Raw genomic sequence first — 25,894 nt, 5'->3', positions numbered from 1 at the left:
TTCTTCAGTGAGAGTTTGACTTACAACATTCATTTAGAATATAGGTCACATGCAGGGGCACCTGGGTGACTCAGTCGGTTAAGCCTTGGACTTTGGCTCAGGTCATGATCTCAGGGTTCCTGAGTGGGAGCCCACATCAGGCTCTGTGCTGACGGCTCTGAGCCTGGAGACTGCTTTGCATTCTGTGTCTCCCTCTCTCTCTGTCCTACTCCACTCACACTCTGTCTTTCTCTCTCCCTCAAAAATAAAACAAAAAACATTTAAAAAGATAGAATATAGATCACATGCAAGGAGACAATACCTATATTGGGTGAGTAGAAAAACCTACCTGGCTTAGAAGCCTAATAACCTCGTTAGAAGCCAATATCTCTCGTAATAACTAAAAAAGTGTAACTTCCATGTCCCCAAAGAGACAAGTGCAATTACAAGAATTACTGCACTCAGAGAAGCTCAAAGACATGGCTTCTTTTCATATATTTATTGTTTTCCCAGTCCAGATGAGATTTACTACTATAAGCTATGTTGCCTGGAAACATAAACAACATTCTAACTTTATCTCATTTCCAAGAGAACAGAGCTTTAAATTAGCCAAAAGCCAAATTCTCATTCAGAATATGTATGTAGAAATATAGGTCCTACCATGTTTTTATACAACTAAATATACACAAATGTAATATTTTTTACCTTGTCTGTATAACTTAAAATTCCAAACTTAAATCCTATTTTCTGCTTTTATTCTCCATATTTTCACAGGTAAAATATGGAAATTATGCATTTGTATGGGATGCAGCTGTATTGGAATATGTGGCTATCAATGACCCAGATTGTTCATTTTACACCATTGGAAACACCGTTGCTGATCGGGGATATGGAATTGCATTGCAACATGGCAGTCCTTACAGGGATGTTTTTTCACAAAGGTAAGATTTGTGTGTGGTCCAAATAAGGAGAGACAAAAAAACAGAAAAAGAAAATCTACTTGATTACCCATTTAGTTTTATTACATTTTGTTTTCTTTGTTTGGAAAAGCATAATAAATAACAATAATAAAAGGTAGTTATAAATGTTATTAAATGACACATTCATTTCCTAAAGCATGTACTGATGTATTATTTTTTCCATAAAAAGGGAGAAATATTGCTGCATATTACTGGTTTTACTCTTTAAAAATTGATATGCAAAAGAAAGCAGTATGTTAATAATTTTTTTAGAACTTAATTAGCAGTTTAGTCTCTGAATTTTTAAGGACTGAGTGTTGTAGCAAAATGAATTCATTCCTATGAATACTAAACCATAAAATAAACTTCAGGACAAAGTTAAATGTACTTAGGACCAGTCTGATGTACTGAAGCACATAATGATAGGATCTTTCCATCTGAATTTCACAAAGGAAAAGAATAAGAATTTTAGACTCCCTCACTTGGCATCAAAGTATATGAGACTTTGTCACGGAATTAAGGAGATGGTAAATTAAGAAATTATATTCATCCTCAAATTCAAGTTTTCTTTTATAAATTTTTTTTAAAAGAAAAGATTTTGAAATGTGTATTTTAGATTAACAGTGTGTATTGAAAGACCTGGGCCTGAGAGGCACTCCCAAAGATCACTGCATTTCATTCTATCTACTATCAAACAAGTGTGGACCTAAGAGATTGCAGTAGCTTTTGGGTAGAAGTATATTTCATTTGACATTGATACTGCATTTTGTTTATTTTCTAGATATTTTGCTACCTATTTTCTAAAAACCAATGCCAGACCAAGAGGGCAGTACCAGGTAGTACTATGGCCCCAAATTTCAAGCTATTTGGGTTGCATTCCTCCAGATTTTAGGATAACAAAAAGCTAGGTATTTTCATTAAAAAAAACAAAAACAAAAACAAAATTAAGTCAGGAGTCCAGAATTGATGTCCAAACTCTCCCATCAGCTGACAAAAAATCTAGGCCTCTCTCCTTATCTACAGAAGAGGAAGTGTGACAAACTCCAAGGTCTGTGTTAGACAGCTTTTCTGTGTAATAAACAAGCCCCGGAGTACCAGTGACTTTTTGCATTCATGAAACATAAGGCTGTGATTGGGTGAAGGTCTGCAGCGGGCTGCAGGTCAACTTCTCATTCCAGGGCCAGGTTGGAGACGTGGCCCTATCTGGGACAACCTGTTTTCACAGCAATGAGAAGTTGCAGAAGGGGCTGCCAGAAACCTGCAGTGCCGCTTGTGCTTTTTAATTGGTTGTGGCATATACCACATCTGCCACAAACCACTCAAGAAAAAGAGTCTCATGGCCAAGCCCAGAATCGATGGGGGTGGGGAACTGTACTTCACATAAAGGGAAGAAAGAAGTAAATAATTATGACCAAACATACAACCTACCAGTGGCCCCTTATGGCTCTGAAAACATCAAAAATGACAAAAATGAAATAAGAATAAATTAGGAGGTAAAGTACTTATGTATAAAAAATGATTAATCAGTTAAAACACCTTTATTGATGAGTAGATTCTAAGGGGAACAAACTGGAAATGAGTTATGCTGTAGAGATCTTACCTGGAGGACACTTACAGTCTAGTTGGAGATTCATGGCCCATACACATGAAACAATGAACAATAGAGACATTTCTAGAACTGTGTGCTGACATTTACATATATACAGTATCAGTATTGCGTCTTTATATTGCACTAAGTTGTGTAGCTGAGATATTGAAAGAATTGAATACTATACAGAATGAAGAGTTAATCAAAGGAACATGAATGGAAGTTCTCCAGAAAAGGTGAGCTCTGAATTTGACCTTGAAGGATTAGTAGAGAAAAGTTAAGCTGAAAGGAAAACATAGATAATTCTTGGAGAAATGGTGAAGACAACAAGGTAGAAGTAGGAGAGAGGAGAATATGTTGAGAAGCAACAAGGGCAGCAAGTTAATTTGAAAGGAAATTCGAAGTTTGGAAGTCGTATTGTAGACCACAAGCAGCTGTGAAAACCTATAGCCCATTCTAGAGCCCGGGGGGGGGGGGGGGGGGGCGGAGGGGGAAATGAAGCAGGGGTATTTAAGGCCGGGTTAATCTAGTTTTGAGCTGAAGGATGGATTAGGATTGACAAAACCAGAGCAAACCTGGAAGCATGAGACAAGGAAGGCATAGTTCATAACTGGGCAATGGAGAATGAGGAGGAAGGAACAAATAGAAGAGATTAAAAAAAAATTAATGTTTATTTATTTTTTAGAGAGACAGAGAGAGAATGTGAGTGGGTTGGGGCAGAGTGAGAGGGAGATACAGAAACCCAAGCAGACTCCAGCCTCCAAGCTATCAGCACAGAGCCTGACACAGGGCTGTGACTCACGAGCTGTGAGATCATGACCTGAGCTAAAGTCAGACGCTCAACCAACTGAGCCACCCAGGTGCCCCTAGAAGAGATACTTCTAAGCAAAGAGGCACACCGTTGTTTTTACTAATTTAGAAGTGAGGATGGAAAGTGTAATAGAATGAAGGAGATGCCGGGGTTTATGAAAAGTCTAATGGATACTTACCATGAACCATGTAGTTGAGAAAAGGATTATTTATTCCATAGTTGTAGTTAATTGGGCTTTTCTTTTTGTTTCCCGAACTGATTTCTGGGTCTTTTATGCAAAAGAAGAAGCCAATAAAATCAATACACAAACATAATGGCAACTAAAGAAATAGTTAATAAATCACACTAAGTGTTCCATTTCTTATTATCCTTGTGGCGCTTTACCTAAGAGAGATTTTTAATTCTGAGAAAATACAATCCAGTGAACTGCTGAAAAACAATACTAAGCATTGAGCATTATTTTTCCTTTGATTTGCATTATGGATGTTGGCAATTTAAATTGTCCCTTTCTGTGGAGCTCTTAAATAATGACCTATGTATCCTGGTTTCCTGGACATCTGAAAGAAGAGAAATCTAGGAAAGAAACATGATCTGGCGACTGTTGATGTGCCAATGCATCCTTTTATACACATGTGCCACATTAATCTATTACCCTAACTCCCTCCCTGAATTCAGAAAATATGTGCATTCATTCTCTTGTGCTGTGGCCATTAGGGAAGGGATATCTCTTTTTTATTAACTGATGTAAAAAATTATAGACCATAAAATTTAATCATTGTAGTACACCTTAGAAATTATTATAAACAACTTTAATACATCAACTTATCCTGGGCTCTTGATTATGCTAGATCACTGATTGCTACTATAATTATTTTCAATGAAAATGATAGCATTCAGGGTGATTTTTATATGAAGTAAATGCTAATTTCTTCTCAGGTATCTGTACACCTATACCATGACTTATAAGATACCAAAGTATTCAAATATGTAATAAATATTAATATCTAATAAATATTATATGTTGATATAGTAACTACATATATTATGCACTATCTGCCAAGTATCTTATATGCTTCTATACTTTAATGACACTTCAAAACAATCATATGAAATGCTCATTTGCTTATTGTATGTTTGCATATTAGTGCACAACTATTATACTACAAGTGAATGTGCTGAATGGATGGCCTGAGCTTTGGCAAATGTTAGGTTAAGCATCAGAAACACAGGCTATAGGGATCTACTCACTTTACAATTGTATGATTGTAGACACACTCAGGAATGACTGTTAAGGACCAGTAAATGCTACAGTATATATAATCATAGAATCAGATTGAGGAGTTTTGTTTCCTTGTCTGCACAAATAATAGATAACTTGGCAGCAGAAGCTGAAGTATTTATGCAATCTCATCAGATAGGCCAGAGTTCTAGTGGGTGAGTGATGTTTGCAGTGAATTCTGTGACACCATTTCATCAAATGCGTATGTGGCCCTTGTCTTGTAATAGGTCTTTGTATACAAAAATTATTTAGTCAAAAGCTGTTACATTAAAAACATTTAAGAGTAGAAGAGAGCTGAATTTTTCAGTGATATTATTATTCTTTTAATAAAATAAACTCCAGTGTTGATTTCAGAATCTTAACCATTCATAAGACTAAAAAATGATATAAAAATATTTATTGAGCATTTAGTATGAGCTCATCTCTGTTCTCAAATCTTAGTGGATACCAAGGAGTAATTAATTCATAAGTTTAATGTTATACTTCATCAATAAAAAAAGTCCCTTTTTTGCCTATTGGCTTCTATCTCTAAACTTTAGGAATGAACCACCTAGTCACACAAAAACAAGGACATATTTCAAATTGTATGGAGAATGATTTTGTTGGATTCATGATATTGGTACAGACGCATAAATAATATTTCAATCTAGTCACAGAATTTCAGAATTTTTACAAACGGAATAATCGGTAGTTCCCTTTTTATCAACGATGGAACTAGTTCAAAGGGGTAAATTACTTACTCAGAATCACAAAAAGCCATAAAGCTAGAAAATTTTCAAGAGCCCTAATTCCATGTCCAGTTTTCTCATCATCATGCACCCTATCTTCCCTCAACTTTCTTCTAAAAGCATATAAAAATAATACTATATTATGTTTACATGTGCCAAATTTTGAGTAGCAAAATGTAGTTTGCAAAATGAAGCAATCTGTGAGGTAAGTACTAGTATTATCCTCAATTTATAGACACAGAAGCTGAGACATAATGAGGTAACATAATTTGTCCTAGTTCACAAAGCCATTGAGTATGAGAGCTGAGATTCAAATCGAGACAGTATGGCTCCAAAAATTGTCATAGATGTTTAACAATCTGTGTTTTAAATAAATACTTACAGATTGCCCTTTCTCTCTCTGCCCGCCTTCCTCTCCCTCTTGGGGGCACAGAATAGCATTAATCATAATCCTTACACATGACATACTTTCATTTTTGGTCCATAAATGACCACTTTTATTTGTTTAATTACTTTTAATTTTCTTGAATATAGCCTCTTTTTTGTTGTTGTTTCTTCCCTTTGCATTGTTAACTGTTAGAATATCTGTGCTTCACTTTGTTTTTGTTTTTGTTTTTATTTTTACCAGGGCCCTAATTTCCAGAATAGCCTGGACAGGCCAGGCATAATTTTTTTGAACTGAAGTATAGTGTAATTGACATACGATATTATATTAGTTTCAGATGTACTAAAAATGATTCTACATTTATGTGCATTATAAAATGCTAACCACAGTAAGCATAGTTACCACCTGTCACCATACAATGTTATTACAATATTATTGACTATATGCCCTTTGCTACACTTTCCATCCCAATAACTTATTTATTTTACAACTAAAAGTTTGTACCTCTTCATCCCCTTTACCTGTTTCACCCATCATTCCACCCACATCCCCTCTGGCAATCACCAGTTCATTCTTTTTGTTTATGAGTCTATTTCTGTTTTGTCTTATTTGTTTTGTTTTTTTTGGATTCCACATGTGAGTGATAGCATATGGCTTTTGTCTTTCTCTGTCCAACTTACTTCCCTTTGTATAATAGCCTCTAAGTCTATGCATATTGTCACAAATGGCAAGATTCCATTCTTTTTTATGGCTGAGTAATATTCATATATATATATATATATATATATATATATATATATGTATATCCATCCCATCGTCTTTATCCATCTATCAATGACCACTTAGGCTTCTTCTACATCTTGGATATTTTAAATAATGCTGCAGTGAACATAGGGGTGCATATGTCTTTTTGAATTTAATGTTTTTCTTTGCTTTGGTGAAATACCCACAAGTGGAATGGCTGGGTTGTAGGGTATTTCTATTTTTAATTTTTTGAGAAACGTCCATACTGTTTTCCACAGTGGCTGAACAAGTTTACATTCCCACCAACAGTGCTTTCTCTACATCCTTACTAGCATTTGTTGTTTCTTGACATTTTGATACTAGCCACTCTGACAGGTACGAGGTGCTATTTCATTGTGGTTTTGATTTACACTTACCTGATGATGAGTGATGTTGAGCATCTTGTCATGTCTGTTGGCCATTTGTATGTCTTCTTTTAAATGATGTCCGTTCAGGTCCTCTTCCCATTTTTTCATCAAATTATTTAGTGCTCAGTTGTATGGGTTCTTTATATATTTCAAATACCCTTATCAGGTATATCATTTGCAAATATCTTTTCCCATTTAGTAAGTAGCGATGTTGTTTTGTTTTTCCTTCATTGGAAGGCTTTTTAGTTTAATGTAGTTCCAGGTTTGTTTGTTTGTTTTTACTCTTGTTGCCCTTGCTTGAGGAGACAGATCCAAAAACAAACAAACAACCAAAAAATTGCTAAGACTGATTACCCAAGAGTTTACTATGTTTTTCTTTTAGGATTTTTATGGTTTCATGTCTTACATTTAGGTTTTTCATTATCTGCGTTCATGTTTGTATATGGTATGAGAAAGTGGTTGCGTTTCATTGTTTTGCAATGTAGCTGTCCAGTTTTCCAGCACTATTTATTGAAGAGATTAGCTTTTCCCTATTGTATATTCTTTCCCTTATTGTTGTAGATTTATTAACCATACATGCATAGGTTTATTTCTGGGCCCTCTGTTATGTTCCAATGCCCTTTGTGTCTATTTTCGTGCCAGCACCATACTATTTTGATTACTAAAGATATGTAGTATAGTTTGAAATCTGGGAGTGTGATACCTCCAACCTTGTTCTTTCTCAAGAGTGCTTTGGCTGTTTGGGGTCTTTTGTGATTCCTTATAAGTTATAGGATTATTTGTTTTGTGAAAAATGCTATTGGCATTTTGGGAGATTGCATCAAATCTGTACACTGTTTTGGGTAGTGTGAACATTTTAACAATATTAATTTTCCAATCTATGTATGTGCTATATCTTTCCATTTGTGCCATCTTCAATTTGTTGCATCGGTTTCTTATAGTTTTCAGAGTATAAGCCTTTCACCTCCTTGGCTAAATTTATTCCTAAGTATTTTATTCTTTTATTCAATATGAAATTATTGCCTTAATTTTTCTTTTTGCTAGTTCATTATTAGTGTACAAAAATGCAAAATATCTGTGTATGGTGATTTTATATCTTCAGAATGTATTTATTAGTTCTATTAGTTTTTTAGTGGAATCTTTTTTTTTTATTTTTTATGATGTTTATATTTATTTTTAAGAGAGAGAGAGAGAGAGAGAGAGAGAACCAGGGAGGGCCAGAAGAGAGGGAGACACAGAATCCAAGGCAGGGTCCAGGCTCTGAGCCAGCAGCACAGAGCCCAACGTAGGGCTCCAACTCACAAGCTGTTAGATCATGGCCTGAGCTGAATTAACTTACTGAGCCACCCAGGCACCCTTTTAGTGGAATCTTTAGGGTTTCAACATGTAGTATTGTGTCATCTGCCAAAAGTGACACTTTTACTTTGCTTTACCAATTTGAATATTTCTTTTTTCTTTTCCTTGTCTGATTGCTGTTTGGATTCAGAAAAACCACATTAGATCTTTTTCTGTCTTAATATTTCTTACAGTTTACTTCTTGGGTCCTGCCTCATGTTGGTAAGCCCCTTGAGTTCAGGCATATGTCTCTACATCTCTAGTGGCTACCTTTGTGCAAGCATAGAGTAATCAGTTAACAAATATTTGATGAATGAACAAAAGATCTAACTTTTTGATCAAAGATTATCCCATTTACTTATATTCTAATAAATTAAATACCTATTCTTTGTGTTTGTTAGGAAAGAAAGAAAGAGAAAGAAAGAAAGAAAGAAAGAAAGAAAGAAAGAAAGAAAGAGAAAGAGGGAGGGAGGGAGGAAAGAAGGAAGAAAGGAAGGAAGGAAAAGAGGGAGGAAGGGAGGGAGGGAGGAAGGAAGGAAAAGTCTTCTATTTTCTGTTACCATAATAATTTTTTTTCTTCTTTCTGGCATTCTCCAATTATTCATATAATGAGTAATAAAAACTTAGAAGAAAAAAGAAAATAAACACAGCACATGTCCACCTTTCTTTCCAGTTCCCTGCTATTAAGAACTTATATACTTTCATTCCCACAAGGAAGGTAGGAAATATTCCTTTAACTTGAAAGCTTAGAGCCCTAATCCTTTTATTCACCAATAAGAATGAGGTACTCTTAAACTACTTTGTTCCCTTTTCGGGAAGAGAAAAAAAGCTGATTGCCCAGCTAGCAATTCCAAAATTAACCTCTGCACTCAGAAGGCTGGAAGGAGCTCTCACATAGACACTTATAACCGGAAGTTAAAGAATTGTTTTCCCTTTGGGTATACATAATATATACAGTCTCTGGGCTCTGAGAGTAGGAGTGACATTATCAAGATACATGTGTAAATATTTAGCAATATGAATTTATACATTACACCGGTATGGATAATAAATGTTGAAACATTTTAGAGAAAAGGAGATCATTGCTGAGTAGAATAGAGCTATTTTACTAGACTTGAGCTAGAAAGCTTCAAGGATAAGTAGAATTTGGATACGGGGACAAGTCTAGGTGAGATACTCAGGAAAACATGAGGAAAGTATCAAAATGAAAAAGTCACCGCGTGTTGAGAGACAATGAGGAGGAATAATTTGGCTGGAGAGGATAGTGACAGGTGAATAGAAGCAGAGAAGCTAACAGAAAGTGTGCTACACCAGAGTACTGAAGATAGCTGCTATTTATGAAATACATATGTGCTAAACATCTGATGTGTCTCATGTAGTATTTACCACAACTCTGTAAATTGGGCATTTATTAATTTCTTTTTTTCTTTTTTTTTTTTGCATTTTATAAATTTGAGGAAATTGAGACTCAGGTAAGTATCCTACCAAAGTCACACAATAATTACAAATGGAACTAGGACTCAAACCCAGGCTGGGGCTTATGTCCTCACTCAGGACCCCACACCAGCTCCATGAGGCTCTGAGGAGAATATCTGGACACAGGAGTATTTGAGGAATCCAAGGTTAAACAAGACAAAGCCTAATTGAGAAAAGCCATTTACAAGGCTTTTGTAGTATTCCAGCTGTGAAGTGGGGAGAATATTCTCAGATTGAGGAGAAAAGATTAGAAAAAAAGGTATCGTTTGAAGAGGGGTAGAGAGGACCTGGTGGCAATCAGAGGAGTGCATATAATCCAGGAATCTGAAAGGGAGACAATGTGCAGTTTCAAGTGGTCACAACAGCTTTCTCTTGTGTTCTCCTTCCAACTCTTATTTTTCTTTTTCGACCATTTATTGCAAGTGTTGCATCAGCTCAGTTTCACCTCTGGGTAAAATCAACTGGAAAACGATTTCTAGATTATTTTTTAAAAATGTAAGTCACTACCCAGTGCATATTTATTTTAAACAGCCTTCCAGCTTACAGACTTTCGTTCTACAGTTGCTCAAATTACATTTACATATCCCTAGTGGTAGTCTTCTGTCTCACACATCAGGTACTGTTTTTAAAAATAAAAAAGTAAATAAATTTTACAAAATACATTCACACACACCACTGAAACCAGCTGGTTTCATCACATCCACATTGTCTGTTCTGGATCAAGAAAACAAGATAATTTAGATGGTCACGTTTATACAAAGTAAGAAAGAAAAATGTTTCAGGGGATGCAAAACAAAAGCAAGAGAGAGGGCATGAAAGATTCACTGTCAAATAGAGACTAAAGTAGAATAAAATAATAATATACATTTGTACATGCGTTTTCATTTTAAATAACAACATATTTTAACTAATAAAGTGTTAAAGGAAATTATTGGCTCTTCTCATATGCATTTATTAAATAAGGATTAGCCTCTGGAAGCCATAAAATAATATACTATTCCTATTTCAGAGCTGTCCCTTTTAAAACATTTATTTTAAACCTAGAATTTTGAATTTATGGAACTTTGGCAAAAGAGAAAAAATGAAGTAGCTAATTAGTCAGTGATTTTTTTCTGTTTCCTGAATCTGCATAAATCTATTTTTGTGCCTAATATTCTCTGGACTTTACCTATCACCCTGACTGCTGCTTCTGGTGGAAAACCTAAGCAATTCACATTTGCTTCAGTGTTTGGCCTATGCAAATGAGAGTATAAGTACAATTGGTGATATTTCCCATATGGAAATATTTCAAAAATATTCATCATTTGGGCACCATATGATTAGAGGTTAGTTTTATTAATCTCGTAAAGCGGTAGCCAAATTTTAAGAAAATTACCGGCCTTTACTCTCAAGAAGCAGACAGCATTCTTAATGCTGAACACATACCCAACCATCAGATAGTGCAATCCTATGGAGTAGATTTTGAAGCGTTGCAAGATTCTATTTTCCTTGCACTTACGTCACACAGCATTTGGGGAATACTTCATCCAAGGTGCAAGAGTGGCCCTTATGAACAAGCGTCTTTATTAGAATTTTCTGAAAAAAAGTACTGAGGCACAGGGAAGATAAATGACTAGTGCAAAGCGCAGAGCAATATTTCAGCTGGATAATGAGCCCATGACATTAGACCAAGCTGCTTTGCAAGAAGTCTGATCAGTCCTTCATTATTTTGTAAGATTTGGGCTGTTTCTAGATCTTAGGAAGTATTGTTTCATTCAAAAAGCAGTTGTTTTACAAAAAGCATAGTTATTATAGTGGCATAAATTAGGTGTGACTAAAGGCTGAATTTTTCACGAAACATTTAAGAACTTAAAATTGTAAATGTGTATTGCACTTGAAAGCACACATACACGCACACACGTGTGCACACACACGCGCGCCTGAGAAGCAATTATAAGCCTCTCAAAAATACTCTATCCCATTATACTTACGTCATACTTTCCCATTCAAAACACTCATCCTACTCACCAGACTTAGCCCCAACATATTTTTCACAGGGAAAATTTGATGTCATTGAAGATAATCAAAGAATGTGGTGCTTTTTTATAGACCCTTAAAATATTGTAAGAATAACAACGTGGGAATAAGCACGTGGGCTTGCATGATAATTACCTTGATAGAAGGAACAACCATAGAATATGAGACATGAATATGACTTCAGCATGCATTTAGAATTCCCTTATTTTACAAATGTGAAACTAAGAAGAGAAGTTGGATGACCTGCCCAGACTTTAAATTTAGATCAGGAAAAACAAACAAAGAAACAAAAAAAACTTAGGTCGGAACATGCCATGGGGACCACAAATCCAGGCTCTCAGTCCAGGGTTCCATCCCCACCCTGTTCTGCCAATCTCTTTGTTGAAAAATCAGTTTTTTATCCTTAGAATTCATTACTAAAATAAATGTTTTCAGAAGCATAGCTATATCTTCTATAAAGGAGCAGAAATATTAGTAAATATGTTTAACAGAGTCATAAACATGACTAGAACACCTGTTTAAAAATTGTCATTTTTGGAGCGTCTGGGTAACTCAGTTGGTTAAGCTTCTGACTTCAGCTCAGGTCATGATCTCACAGCTTGTGAGTTCCAGCCAGCACCAGGCTCTGTGCTAACAGCATGGAGCCTGGAGCCTGCTTCAGATTCTGTGTCTCCCTCCTTCTTTGCCCCTCACCACTCATGCTCTGTCTCTGTCCCTCTCCCTCAAAAATAAATAAAAATGAAAAAATAAATAAAAATTGTCATTACTTTATAGACATATAGAAAAAGTAGCACAAATAATAGAGTGCTATGGATTGTGTTATCCCAATTTATAGAGAAACTACACTGTAGCCTAAAAGAATAGTTAACAATCATTGAAGACTTCCTGTGTGTCAGGTACTGTTCCAAGTGCCCTAACCATATGGCCATTGAATCTTTACAATAAACTTTTGAGGTAAATACTATGATTTGCCTCATTTTACAGATGAGGAAACCGAGTCAAGGAAAATATTTTCAGTTTTCCAAGGTCATAAAGCTAATAAATAGCAGACCCAGGTTTGAACCCATGCTGTCCAACGTTATGCAATGGGAGTTCCTCCTGCTATAAATAAGTCTAAGCTCATGCACCAGTGTTCACTAGAATAACAAGCTTCCAAATTGTCTTCAGGCCCACTCAAGTAGCCACCTTCTTCTCTGCTAAAATGCCTATGGGCAATTCAGGTGATTTTCAGAAACTTAAACATCATGCCAACAGCCAAAGTCCTCCTTTACGGTGAGGGGGCAGATCCATTTGAAATTGAAGCTGTCTTATATCAGCTGATCAGAAGTAAACAATAAATGTATTGAAAATAGAAAGCTGTGGAAGATACTGCAGTTATTTTCCCTCTCTTTCCTTGTTTTGCTACAAACATCTCAAGCCTGTACTAAACTGTAGTGATATATGTCACTTTTTTATTCATTTCTTGTGTTTATACCTTGACATTTCCAATATGTTCTAAATTCTTAGCTTGAAAAGAAGAGCAAATCTATCTTATTCCTTTTTAATCTTCTGTAGACATATAATTCATATTATTAGGTGTTCAATAAATTTTTGTTAAATGTTTGAGGGGAAAATAGTCCTGTTCTCCCTTCTGATTACTAAGGCAAGCAACATATTAGAGAATAGGATTCATGTTTATTCATTTAATCAACAAATATTTGTTGAGGAGCTACTTAGTGCTTCATACTATTTTCTAGAGAAAAAATAGAGAACAAGTTTGACAGGGTTATTGCTTTCCTGGAGCTTACATTATACTGGAGAGTTGGAGGAGAAAACATGCAATAAATAAGACAACAAGTAAGATAATTTCACATTGAAAAACATGCAATATAGAAAATGCAAGTGGGACAGAGAATAAAGATGGATCAGTGTTGGGATGGGTCACAAAAGATTCTTCTGAGGAAGCAACATTTGATTACAATCTTGAATGTAAAATGTGGGTAAAGAGTATTCTATGCATAGGCAACAGCAAATGTAAAAGCTCTGAAATGAGAACCAGCTTGGGAGTGTTTAAAGAATGGCAAGGAGTCCAGCATGGCACAGAGTGAACAAACAAGAGAGTGGTGTGAAAGGAAATGAAAGAGTTAGTCAGGCCCAGATGTGTTGTATGGTGGAAACTTGAAAAACACAATACAAACTGTAGATTCTTCCTCAATAACAAAGGCAAGCTTTTGGAAGTTTTTAAAAGAGGCGTATTTGTTACCTCTAACTGCTAAGGTAGAGAAGGAATATGGTAGAAAAGAGGGAGGGCAATAGAAGCAGTGAGCAAGAGTAAATGTGGGAAGATCAGTTAGGAAGCTAGCTCCATAATCAAGAGAAGAAGCAATAATGGCTAGGTCTAGGGCGGTATAATTAAGATGGTGAAAAGTGACAAGTTCCAGTCTCTCATAGCTATAAAACTTATAGGACTGGCAAGTGATATGGGTGTGATGGTAAATAGAGGATTCAAGATAACTTTTTCTTCTGAACAAATAAGTGTATGGTGATTCCACTATCTGAGTTGGTCAAGCATGGTCAGAAGCAGGTTAAGAGCCAGGGGAATTAAGACTTTGGCCTGGGTTTGGTAAACTTGGCATTTTTATTAGACAGGAACTTAAATATATAAATGTGAAATTTAGGATAGAAATAAATATAATAAGAGTTACAATTTGATAGGTAGAAGGGGCTAATTATATGAAACGTGGGCTCTGGTTGCAGGACATTGGCCAAAAACCAAGTTCCTTCCATGTCTCTACTCATCCATCCTTGGTGAGTAAGATGGGCCTGTCCTCAGGCTGACCTGCCTTGTGACAAGAGGACGCTTACAGCAGCAACAGGGGCGATGTGCTCCCCTGTTTCCATTAAGGAGAAGAAAATGAGAGTTCTCTCTCCTCTAAAGCGTGAATATAAATCTGTCTCTTCAGCTTAATTAGTTCGTTGTAGGTCCTATGTGTACCCCTGGCCTGAGCAGACGCCATGAGAATATACACTTACAGTTCAAGCTGTCAGTCTATGGTGTGGAAGAGACATTGAAGAGTCCACTACAATGTCCCTTACAGCAAATCTGAAAGAGGAATTCATAGGTATTAGAGAATATAAGGAACAAAGGAGGAAGAATAATACCCATAATAATACTATCATTTATGGCACATTTATTGTTACTCCTGTAAACATTTCCATAGACTAACTCTTTAAATCCTCACAACACCCGAAGAGATAGGTGCTAGTACAACTTCTCAAGCTACAGTTAACAAATGGCTAACCCGGGATTTGAACCCTCACTCCAGAAGGCATACTGTAAACCAATACACTCTGACTAAAGGATGAAAATTGAAAGAGGGATGATACCATATACCCAGTTGGAAAGTTATAAATAGGAACATGGGGATGAGGGTGGTGTGGAAAGGGAGAATGTGCTATTGGTTTTGCACACACTGAATTTGCGGTGACATCAAGAGGTCTATCTGAAAACTACCGAAAGTATGACACTAGAGAGGGGTAAGGTAGGGGAGAGAGACACAGATTTAGGATTTATCAATACAAAGTTACAAAGGCGGGGGGAATCAAGAGAAAATATGTGCAGGGAGAAGAGAGCCCAGCACCGAGAACTGATATTACAGGAAAAACAGGAAGAGGCATTAGTCAAGAAATGCCTGGGGAAGTACATAATAAGTAATGACTGTAAATCTCACAATTTCTATATCCTCAGGATCTAGAGCAATCATTGCAACAGAGTTGATGCTTGATAGCTATTTCTCTTTTGTTGTTGTTGTTGTTGTTGATCTGGGTTTTGTGAAAGCTATTTCTTAAAAAAATTCATGAACTGCTGTTCTGGACTGCCTCAGCTCTGCTGTGGTTTACTCTGACTCAGTGGTTCTCAAACTTGAGCCAGTATGAGCATCACCTGGCAGGGCTGCTGAAACACAGATTGCTAGGCCCCAGCCCCAGAGTTCCTGATTATGTGAACATAATTTGCATTTCTAGCAAGTTCCAGATGAAGTCGAATGCTGCTGATTTGGAGTCCACACTTTGAGAGCTACTGCTCTAATACATGGTCTTGACTTCCTTGCTACTTACTGTTCTCACTCTCTCCCAGCATCCATTTTCCTGCTTCTTGTCCTTGTTTTCAATATCTTGATCTTCATACTCAGTCGTGTATGGATTATTCTCAATCTATATTACCTCTTTTAATTCTTGTAAAACATCATGAAAGGAAGGATTATTGTACCTCATTATAGATTAAGTAACTAAGGTTTAGTGAGCATAATGGGGAAACATATTTTAGTATTGATTCTATGAACCTAAATTATACAGGGCTAAGCAGTTAAAGTTATGTCCTTTTGCACTTTTTCCTCAATTCCACTTGTCTAATTTTTTCCACCTCATCAACCATGAGATCTTCAACAACTAACATCACTTTCCACAACTGCTATATAGACGGTATCACATTATTTTTCAAATCCTTTTGTGGTGGTAGTTGTTCTTTTTGCGTCTATAGAATCCTTATAATCAATCAGTTTCTCTGTAACCTGATCTAGTCTCAAACGGTTCTTTGTCTATGGGGGTCTTAAAAAAATGGTATTAACTAGTGTAATGGATAGAAGTCTTTCAGGTTTTTACCTCAACCTACCTTCTAGTTGGCCATTACTGTTATACCAGTAAAACATATATTTATTTTATTTTATTAGCAAAATAATTCCTTGAAAGTAGAAACTTTGTCTCTCATCACTAAATCTCTGGCTTTCATGGAGGGTGAAGAAAAATTTACAAATAAAATAAGTTGCTGTTTTTTTGTTTCTTCATTTTGTATTGTTTTGTTTTGGCCTAAAGAATCAAGTTTCCTACTATATCCTCAAGGCTATATTCTTTTTTATAATTTTTTTAAATTTACATCTAAGTTAGTTACCATATAGTGCAACAATGATTTAAGGACTAGCTTCCTTAATTCCTGTACCCATTTAGCCCATCCCTCCACCCACAACCCCTCTAGCAACCCTCAGTTTATTCTCTATATTTAAGAGTCTCATGTTTTCTCCCCCTCCCTGTTTTTTTATTATTTTTGCTTCCCTTCCCTTATGTTCATGTTTTGTATCCTAAATTTCTCATATGAGTGAAGTCATATGATGTTTGTCTTTCTCTGACTGACTAATTTCACTTAGCATAATACCTTCTAGTTCCATCCACATAGTTACAAATAGCAAGATTTCATTCTTTTTGATTGCCAAGTAACATTCCATTGTATATATATACCACATCTTCTTTATCCATTCATCCATTGTTGGACATTTGGACTCTTTCCATTCTTTGGCTATTGTCAATAGCGCTGCTATAAACATTGGGGTGCATGTGCCCCTTTGAAACAGTATACCTGTACCCTTGGATAAATACCTAGTAGTGCAATTGTTGGGTCATAGGGTAGTTCTATTTTTAATTTTTTGAGGAACCTCCATACCGTTTTCCAGAGTGGCTGCACCAGTTTGCATTACCATCAGCAATGCAAAAGAGATCCTCTTTCTCCACATCCTCTCCAACATCTATTATTGCCTGAGTTGTGAATGTTAAGACTATATTCTTAGTGGCTTCCCCCTACATTACATTATAAAGTCTATAGGACCTTTGTTAACTTAAAATCCAAGAATCATAAAGGGAAGCAAAAATAATATGAAAACAAGGAGGGGAACAAAACGTAAGAGACTCTTAAATACAGAGAACAAACTGAAGGTTGTTAGAGGGGTTGTGAGTGGGGTAATCGGCTAAATGGGTGAGGGGCATTAAGGAAGACACTTGTAGGGATGAGCACTGGGTGTTATACATAGGGGATGAATCACTGGAATCTACTCCTGAAATCATTATTGCACTATATGCTAACTAACTTGGATGTACATTATAAATAAATAAATAAATAAATAAAATCCAAGAATCATAGATTCTTGAAACTAAACAGTAACTGTCTTTTGTTTCATAGCCAGTCTTATCCAGGTCACTTTAGAAAAACACAGTGCCTGAGCAGAGAGCTGAGTGAGCTATAATCATGTAGTTACATGCTGGCAGCGTTTAGATTACAGAGAAGTCCAGATTTCCTTACTATCAATCTTGTGTACTTCGTTCTATACCATAAACTAACAACCCTAAAATCCTAGTCCACCTCCTAGTTTCTAAGACGTCCAAAGTTGAAGTAGATGTAAGTTTTGAATCAGATATTATGCAGACAAAAAGAAAAACAGAAGAGATAAAAAGACTCCTACAAGACTCTTCTTGTCTGGTCTCTCTCTATTTTGCCACTCTTCCCCAGGAACTGCATTCCAAGGCACTGGCCTGCTCAGGGTGACTGCTTCTGCCTCAGGGCTTCATTCCGGCATTCCTGTTTCCTCTGGCTGACTCCTGCTCACCTTCCCACCTCAGTTTAAATAGCCTTTCCATGTGAAGTGACTGGTGAAAGTCCAGTCATTGTTATTGCCAGCTTCCAGTACCTTTCCACAGACAGATACCAGCTCCAAGAAGATGTACACCAGCCCACTGTCAAGTGAGAAAAGAGAGAAAGAAGGACAACGTAGTCAGATGTTAACTCAATGAATTCAGTTCAAACAAACTTTATTTTGGGGGTGCCTGAGTGGCTCAGTCAGTTAAGGGTCCAACTTCAGCTCAGGTCATGATCTCACAGCTGGTGAGTTTGAGCCCCCTGTCCAGCTCTGTGCTGACAGCTCAGAGCCTGGAGCCTGCTTCGGATTCTGTGTCTCCCACTGTCTCTACCCCTCCCCACTCACGCTCTGTATTCTCTTTAAAAAACTTTTTTTTAAAAAACAACTATATTTTATTCTGACTTTATAGCTATCTTGTATGTGGAGAATTAAATATCTTTTCATTCAGGAAATTAGCAAAGAACTTCTTAATGCCCTTCCTTAATGAAACAAAAATTGAGCAACCTCAATCAAATCCCCTAAATATGTTGTTCTTTTCCTGAATTCTAAAAGTCTGGAATTGCATATCCCTTATTCAGAATTACTGTGGAGTGTGGAGGAATAGAGAAGAGAAGGAGGAACCAAGAAACATGAGTATGTAAGCAACTTGCTGTAGAAGGAAGTCTTGCTTCCTTTGTTAAGCACCTCAGTGCTTGATGTAGAGTTTGAAACACACGAGTTTCTCAGCTGATGCTGCTGACTCTTCTTTCAAATTCCTTATATTAAAAACGTAAGTCCTTATATTAAAATTCCTTATATTCTTATATTAAATTCCTTATATTAAAAAACGTAAGTCCTTTGGGATGGTTTATGCAAAATTCTGTGTCCTACTTTAAGAACTTTTTTGACCTTTGTGCATGTAGAAAAATCTAAAAAATAAATGAGAAAGTAGCCTGTTCAAAAAGAAGCTTTTGAACAAATGTTCAAGCAAAGCTTTTCTGTGTTATCATTGATTAAAATAAAAAGAGTAACAAACTAAAAGCTTTAAAAGGAGTTGTCCCTTTAAACCTTTTATATACACACTGCAAAAATATTCTATTCTGAAACAAAGGCTTGTAGAGACACCTTAACTAAATACAAAAATGGTCAGGCCCTGGGTCTTACTCATGTGAAGCTGACCATTTGAGGGTCTCAAATAGCCATTGTGACCACCATCTATAAAATCATTTCTATGAAAGCTGGCTACCTGTAAGGTACAGATTCTGCATAATCTCACAAAACATGGTAGGGAAATCCCTTTAGGAAAGATTTAAATAATGGGCCATTGCATAGCACTTTTAGAGTTTCTCACATCCTTTGCCAACATTGAATATCTATCTTAACAACCAGTTAGTTGTGTTCCCACAGGTTAGAATGTTCTTTTTCTTCGCCACCAAAAATGACCTTATGTACATAGCCAGTTTTGCAGGTAGCACACGGGATTCATTCTTTTGATTAACACAGGATTTCCAATTCAGAACTGTTGAAATGCACAGGAAGTGTTCCAAAAGGATTTGGTTACTTCGTGTAGCATGAACTTATACACAGCAGATAGGCTACAGAATGAAACACCCAGTAAAGAGCATATTTGAATTCATAAGCTTTCCTTTTTTCTTTAGTTTTACCCTTTGGAAATCCATGCAACTGCTTTTAGGCAGAACATGGAATGTGGAGCCTTGCATTACCTCAATATTCCCATTTGTATGCCTATTTTGATACATTCACACCACAGGACTGATATGAAAAATAAGTTTAAACATGCAATAAAAATTTTATGGTCAACCTAAAAGGGAAATCTCTACTGAAACCAATGTAATCAACCCTATATAGTGTTCTTACTGTGTTTCAAGTTAGTGTAAATTGATTTGAAAAGAGAAAGAAAAAACAAGCTAGCAATACTTCATTTCATTCAACATGTATTTATTTACCACCTACTATGTGCCAGACAGTCTATGAGACAGTGGATTTAGAACTATGAATTACATATAACCCCAGTCTCCAAGCTGTCTAGTCTCTAGGAGGGAAGGCAAACAAATGAATAGGCTATTTTCTGTTCAATGTGATATGTGTTCTGGGAACAGAAGGAATCAGTATAGAACCCATATGAAAAGTACCGGGAAGGCTTCCTAGTGGAATTGATCTGAACAGACAATTTAAAATCTTTTTATTTATTTTTTTTTTTGAGAGAGAGAGACAGAGCACAAGTCAGGGAGGGGCAGAGAGAGAGGGAGACACAGAATCCAAAGCAGCTCCAAGCTCTGAGCTTTCAGCACAGAGCCCAATGCAGGGCTCAAACTCACGGACCTGGAGATCATGACCTGAGCCAAAGTCAGACACTTAACCAGCTGAGCTACCCAGGCGCCCCTGAACAGACAATTTAAAGAGCAAAGTTGGTGAGGGTTGATGGGGGCTGGTAGGGAGGGGAGGGTGGGTGATGGGTATTGAGGAGGGCACCTTTTGGGATGAGCACTGGGTGTTGTATGGAAACCAATTTGACAATAAACTTCATATATTGAAAAAAAAATAAAAAATAAAAAAATAAAGAGCAAAGTTGGTTGATGTTGTGGGCTGAATTGTGCCCCTAAAATTCGTATGCTGCAGTTCTAACCCCCAGTACCTCCAAATGTGAATTGGAAATAGCATCTTTAATGAAGTAATTAAGACTAAATGAGGTCATTAGGGCAAGCCCAATTCAATCTGACTGATGTCCTCATAAGAAGAGGAATTAGGACTCACACACACACAGGAAAGACCATGTGAAGACACAGGGAGAGGACAAAAGCCATCTACAAGCCAAAGAGAGGGGCCTCAGAAGAACTTAGCCCTGCCCTGCTGATAGCTTGATCTAGGATTTCTAGCCTTCAGAACTGGAGGAAAATAAATTTCTGTTGTGTAAGCCACCCAGTCTGTGGTACTCTGTTACGGCAGCCCTAGCAGATTAATGCAGTCCACCAAGTAAAGCACATTCTAAACGGAAGGAACAGGAGGAGAAGGCACTATGTGGCTTTGAGCATAAGCCAGGGAGTGGCAGAAAATGACCCCAGGGAGGTACACAGAGCTGTAGCGGAGTACCTCCGCCTGCTTCACAGGGCCCAGGCTACCAGGTCACAGCATTCAGACTTGCTCCTGAGACTGAAAGGACACCATCAGAGGCTTCTAAGGGAGATTAGATATTAAAAGCTTACATTATATGATGTTTACTCTGCCTGCAGTGTTGATTATTGATTATCTGGAAGCAAGACTCTAGCAGCTGAGAGACCAATCAGAAATGTATGGCAGTAATCCAGATGAGAGATGACAGAAGTCTAAAATACAACGGAAATGAGGGAAAAAAAAAATAAACTTGAAACACAAGAGAACAATGTGGAAAAAAGCGAACAAAGCTACAGAACAAAAGATGAAAACAAAGTTGTCTGAGCAAACTTTGAGCCTCCCCCACACCATCACATTTCCACCCCAGTGGTTAGTTTTCTCAAAGTAGGCACATTCATAATGGCAGAGAAGGCACAGTCCATTTTTATTCGTTAATATATTTGGCAACATCTCCTAAGGCACCTGCCAACACCAGTGTATCTCAGGCTTATTCCCTTGAACTCTGAGACCAGAGACACTAAATTCATTCACACTTCTAAAAAGAACATGGGTTGAGGCATATTCTCTAATACCTATATTTATAACACTGCCCAGAAGTGTTCTATTTTGTATGTGTGAAAATTGCCAACAGAGGACTCACAGAGTCTCTTCACTTGTACCTCCAGCCTTGACATCCCTGAGGAAGAATAAACTGCCTTCTAAATATAGTTAGCTAAGAGAAAGGAGTGGGGGAGGAAGCGAGAAGGAGGAAGGAGGGGAAGTGGAGGGAAAGAAGGAGAGAGAGAGAGAGAAAGAGATTGTTTTTCCCCCACTAGTTGGAGTGCTTAGCCAATCTCTTTCTCTAAACAACCTACTTTTAGTGCAAACGAATGAAGTTCCTCCCTTGGATGAGAGTGCAGTCCCTGCTGAATGTATACAAAGTCTGATTTTGTTAAGCCCTCTGCATGCTGGCAAGCAGGAGTTGGCAAGAAATAGGTAAAGTCAGTGTGTCTCACACATGAAAAAACTCTATTTGCCATCCAGGCAATGTTCAAATATTAGAAAGATTTGTTTTTGTTATCCTTCTCTTCAAAGCACTCCATTTCAAATGTCAGTATGCTTTTCAAATATAAGGACAGGTTTCAGCAAATCGCCAATCAAGATTTACTCTTTTATGTCCTGGGTGTTTCTTAATAAGTAGATTTATTGTAGCCCAGATGTCTGTCTGTCCGGTAGCCAAATTTTTCATGTTCTACATTTAGGGATCACATCCTCTTTCTTATCATATTTCCCAACTGCCCGTTAGGGCCTTTATCTTCTTTTTAAACACTACGTGACTTCCCAAACCAGGAAGTTTTTAAGGGAACATCACTTGGTTGTGCTTCCTGCAGAAGCCCAAGCACAAAGAGAAATGATAAAGGTCCAGCCCCTACTTTGTTCATAAAACACTTTGCAAAGTGCATTTAGTAATTTGCCATTGTAACCACTGACACCCAGAGCTTTCAGGGCCGAGTTCTGACACTGTATTTAGTTCATTCTTTGACTGCTCAGCTAAAACTTCCATTTGTATGCATTTATTCTGCTTCACACATTATGTTATCAGTCACTTTCAATATTTCAAAGTCACAGCAGGCTTTTTCTGACACACATTTGTCAGAATGAACTGCCTTGATTGCTATTATTATAGACTACAGTGCCTGAGTAAGGAGAAAAAGCATATGTAGTACCAGAATATTAAAACTGCCTGATAAAACAATAGATACAAGAGAATAAAAATAGAATAAATGCATATAAATGGATGCTTTAAAAGACCAGCAAAATGTAGGATTACAAAACAGGCATATAGAATTCAAAAACCCATGAAGAAAAATGTAATAAATTTTTTTTTGAAGAAGATAAAGGAGCCAATTGAAAATTCCACTGCCCCAATGTCAGCAAATAAGTGGATATTACATACTTCCTTTCCAGTGTTCAGAGATTCAAGTAGACTCTACTAATGGATGCTGTCATTGAATTTTAGCATGAAATCTACTACTGAACAACAAAGAATATAATAAAAACACATGCTTTGAACAAAAATAAACTTAATGAAAGCTGTAAGAAAATAACCAGACCTCCAGACCCCTTACCCCTTTATCATTCTTGAGCGTATCACCCAACAAAAGACCTATGTCCCATTTGCCTGCTCTTTGCTCCACCTTTTGACCATAACCGTATTTCAGAACTGCACACTTGGGAAGTACCATAGAAGTCGATTTTAGAATCTGAGAACATTAGTGCCTCTAGGGATGGATCGCCTTTAGAATCACTTAAATTTGAAGTCTTGCATAAAGAATAAGATAAGAAAATGAAACAAACCATAATATTTGTTTGCACATCCCTTCTTACAAGAAAATTAATAAAATACAGAAATCTGATTCATTCTTATTCATGTCACAGATGAGAAAAACATAAAAAGCATAGTTGTATTGCTCTTTTCTCTGGGACGTTTATATAACTTTATAATTTTTCTCAGCCAATATATTCCTCAACGTATTTTTCTAAAGTAATATCCAAGAAATTAGGGAAGATGTAGAAAACCTCCATCCAACAGACACACAGTTTGGAAGCCCAAAATTAGAAGAAATTATAGAGCCCCTTCTCCAAAAGCCAAAAGATTTAGGTCATATACTTGCTTACTGTATTTCCAGAAATAAGATGTAATTCCCTTTAAAGAAATTATCTTCAATGAAAATGTTATTGAAAGCTCTGAAGTGAAGGATTGTTACTTTAATTTTGCTTGATAAAATGTCAAAAATCACATTTAGAAAACTTTAGGCAGATTAAATTATTCTGAGTCTCTCATCATCTCACCTACTCATTATTATTAACTCTTCACAAGTATTAATAGTTTTTTTTGGTGTTTATTGATTCTTTGTGAACCATCTGATTATTATCATAACTCTAGATTCAGGCAAAAAAAGTCATTACAGTGCATTACTCTACCAATATACATAGATAGAGTTCAGAAAAATGTAAAAAAAATGTGAGAAATATGTTTATTAGCATAATTTTTATATTCATAGGCAAGTTTTTTATTAAAAGAATACCCTGTGGAATATTAAAATAATTCTTGAGATTTTTTAAATTACAAAATCATTATGACTCAGAAGGTATGCAGAATAGATCACAAAAATATTTTAACTACATATCATCACTACATCCAAGCAAATGTAAATCATTAAGAATTTTACTAAAATATCAATTTTATTTTAGAATAACAAAAATAATTGTTTCTAGGTGTCAATTAATGCTCTCTGAGGGGAAAAAAAAGAATTGTTTACTGGAGTCAGTAGTCATTCTAGTGAAGTGTTTTTCTTCCTAATTAATGTGTTAGAAGGGATAAATATATTCTAGCTATGTGAGAACAATTTAAATTTATTTTCCATTAAAGAAGTAAATATTTTCAACCTTAATTATATCCCCCGTCTATGAAGACATTAAAATTAACAAGTGCCATAAAGTGTTAGAATTAGGGAACAACAAAAAAAACCCCTAATATGTATTAAGTAATTATTTGTATTAATTAACCCAGCTATTATTTTTGAAAAATCACTGTGTCAGCTTAGAACTGCTATAGATGATTATATCTAAGTTACTAAATAAAATAAATTTAATCTGTTCACCAATATACAAGTACCCTCATCAAGTAAAGTATATGTAAACACAGTGGAAATCTTAAGATAAATCCCCAAAACAGAGAATTGATACTTTTAGTAGATTTTCTCATTACAAAATTAAGTTCCTCATCTGCATATACACATCATACTTTACACAAACCCATATACCCTCCTTCATACACACACGCACACACAGCTCTCAGTCATTCCACATTCTCAATCACACATTTCCATCCCCATATTTGATTCATAATTACCATACCGAAAAGGACCACTGTGACAAGAAGACAACCAATTCTAACTATCATTTCAATAAAATATCCCATAAGAAGGTCAGTATTTCTTGGATCCTTTTACACTATCTACTGTTTCAGAAAAGCTTATATGGTCAAGTTCATTGTTCAAGTAGGTTTGAATGTGTGATTGTTCTCATAGATGTTCTACGGCCCAGGGAAAAAACAGGTATCAATGTATTATCCTTGGTATGCTTTGGGCCTGTGGTATGTATAGAAGTCTGGTATCTGAGTAATTCTACCTGCCTATACATAATAATATGTCTTTAAGGATAAGTTCTTCTTTAGCTAGTCCTGCCTTCAGGTAGTATTTTATTCATATTTTTATCCCTTCATCCCCATTAGAATGTAGGCCTAGAAGTATAGAGATGTCTGTTTATTGTTTGCTCTATTCACTATTATATTCTTCACATATGCCTGGCATTTAATATTCTTTTGAATGACTGAATAAATATCTGAATTTCTGCTATTTTCCTCTAAGTATTATTATTTTAGATACAAATACCATAAGTCCTAACCATTCCAGGTTTAATTTTCTATGGCTTTTCACTATATTCTGATATTTCATTAGCTCTAGTTTATATGTACTGAAGCTTTTCGGTCCTGACAGAGAATAAGCCTTCTTACAAGGTTCAGCTAACATTTAACCGTACTGTTCTTGACAATATTGTAACAAGAGCATGACTATATCAGCCAGGGTTCATAAAG

General features: G+C 36.2%; 1 protein-coding gene across 2 annotated transcripts in view; it reads left to right on the top strand.

Annotated features, from left to right (window-relative positions):
- The window catches only part of GRID2 (glutamate ionotropic receptor delta type subunit 2), a 1,468,772-nt gene that overhangs the window by 1,351,549 nt on the left and 91,329 nt on the right, over positions 1 to 25,894 (top strand). For both annotated transcript variants that reach the window (XM_058721904.1, XM_058721905.1), the window contains exon 14: positions 754 to 920. In XM_058721904.1, the coding sequence (XP_058577887.1) occupies positions 754 to 920 (167 nt within the window). The remainder of the gene's footprint in view (positions 1 to 753; positions 921 to 25,894) is intronic.

The sequence above is a fragment of the Neofelis nebulosa genome, chromosome 3 (assembly GCF_028018385.1).
Source record: "Neofelis nebulosa isolate mNeoNeb1 chromosome 3, mNeoNeb1.pri, whole genome shotgun sequence".
Classification (NCBI taxonomy): domain Eukaryota; kingdom Metazoa; phylum Chordata; class Mammalia; order Carnivora; family Felidae; genus Neofelis; species Neofelis nebulosa.
The sequence above is the reverse complement of the archived record's forward strand: the minus strand, read 5'-3'. Positions and strand labels throughout refer to the sequence as shown.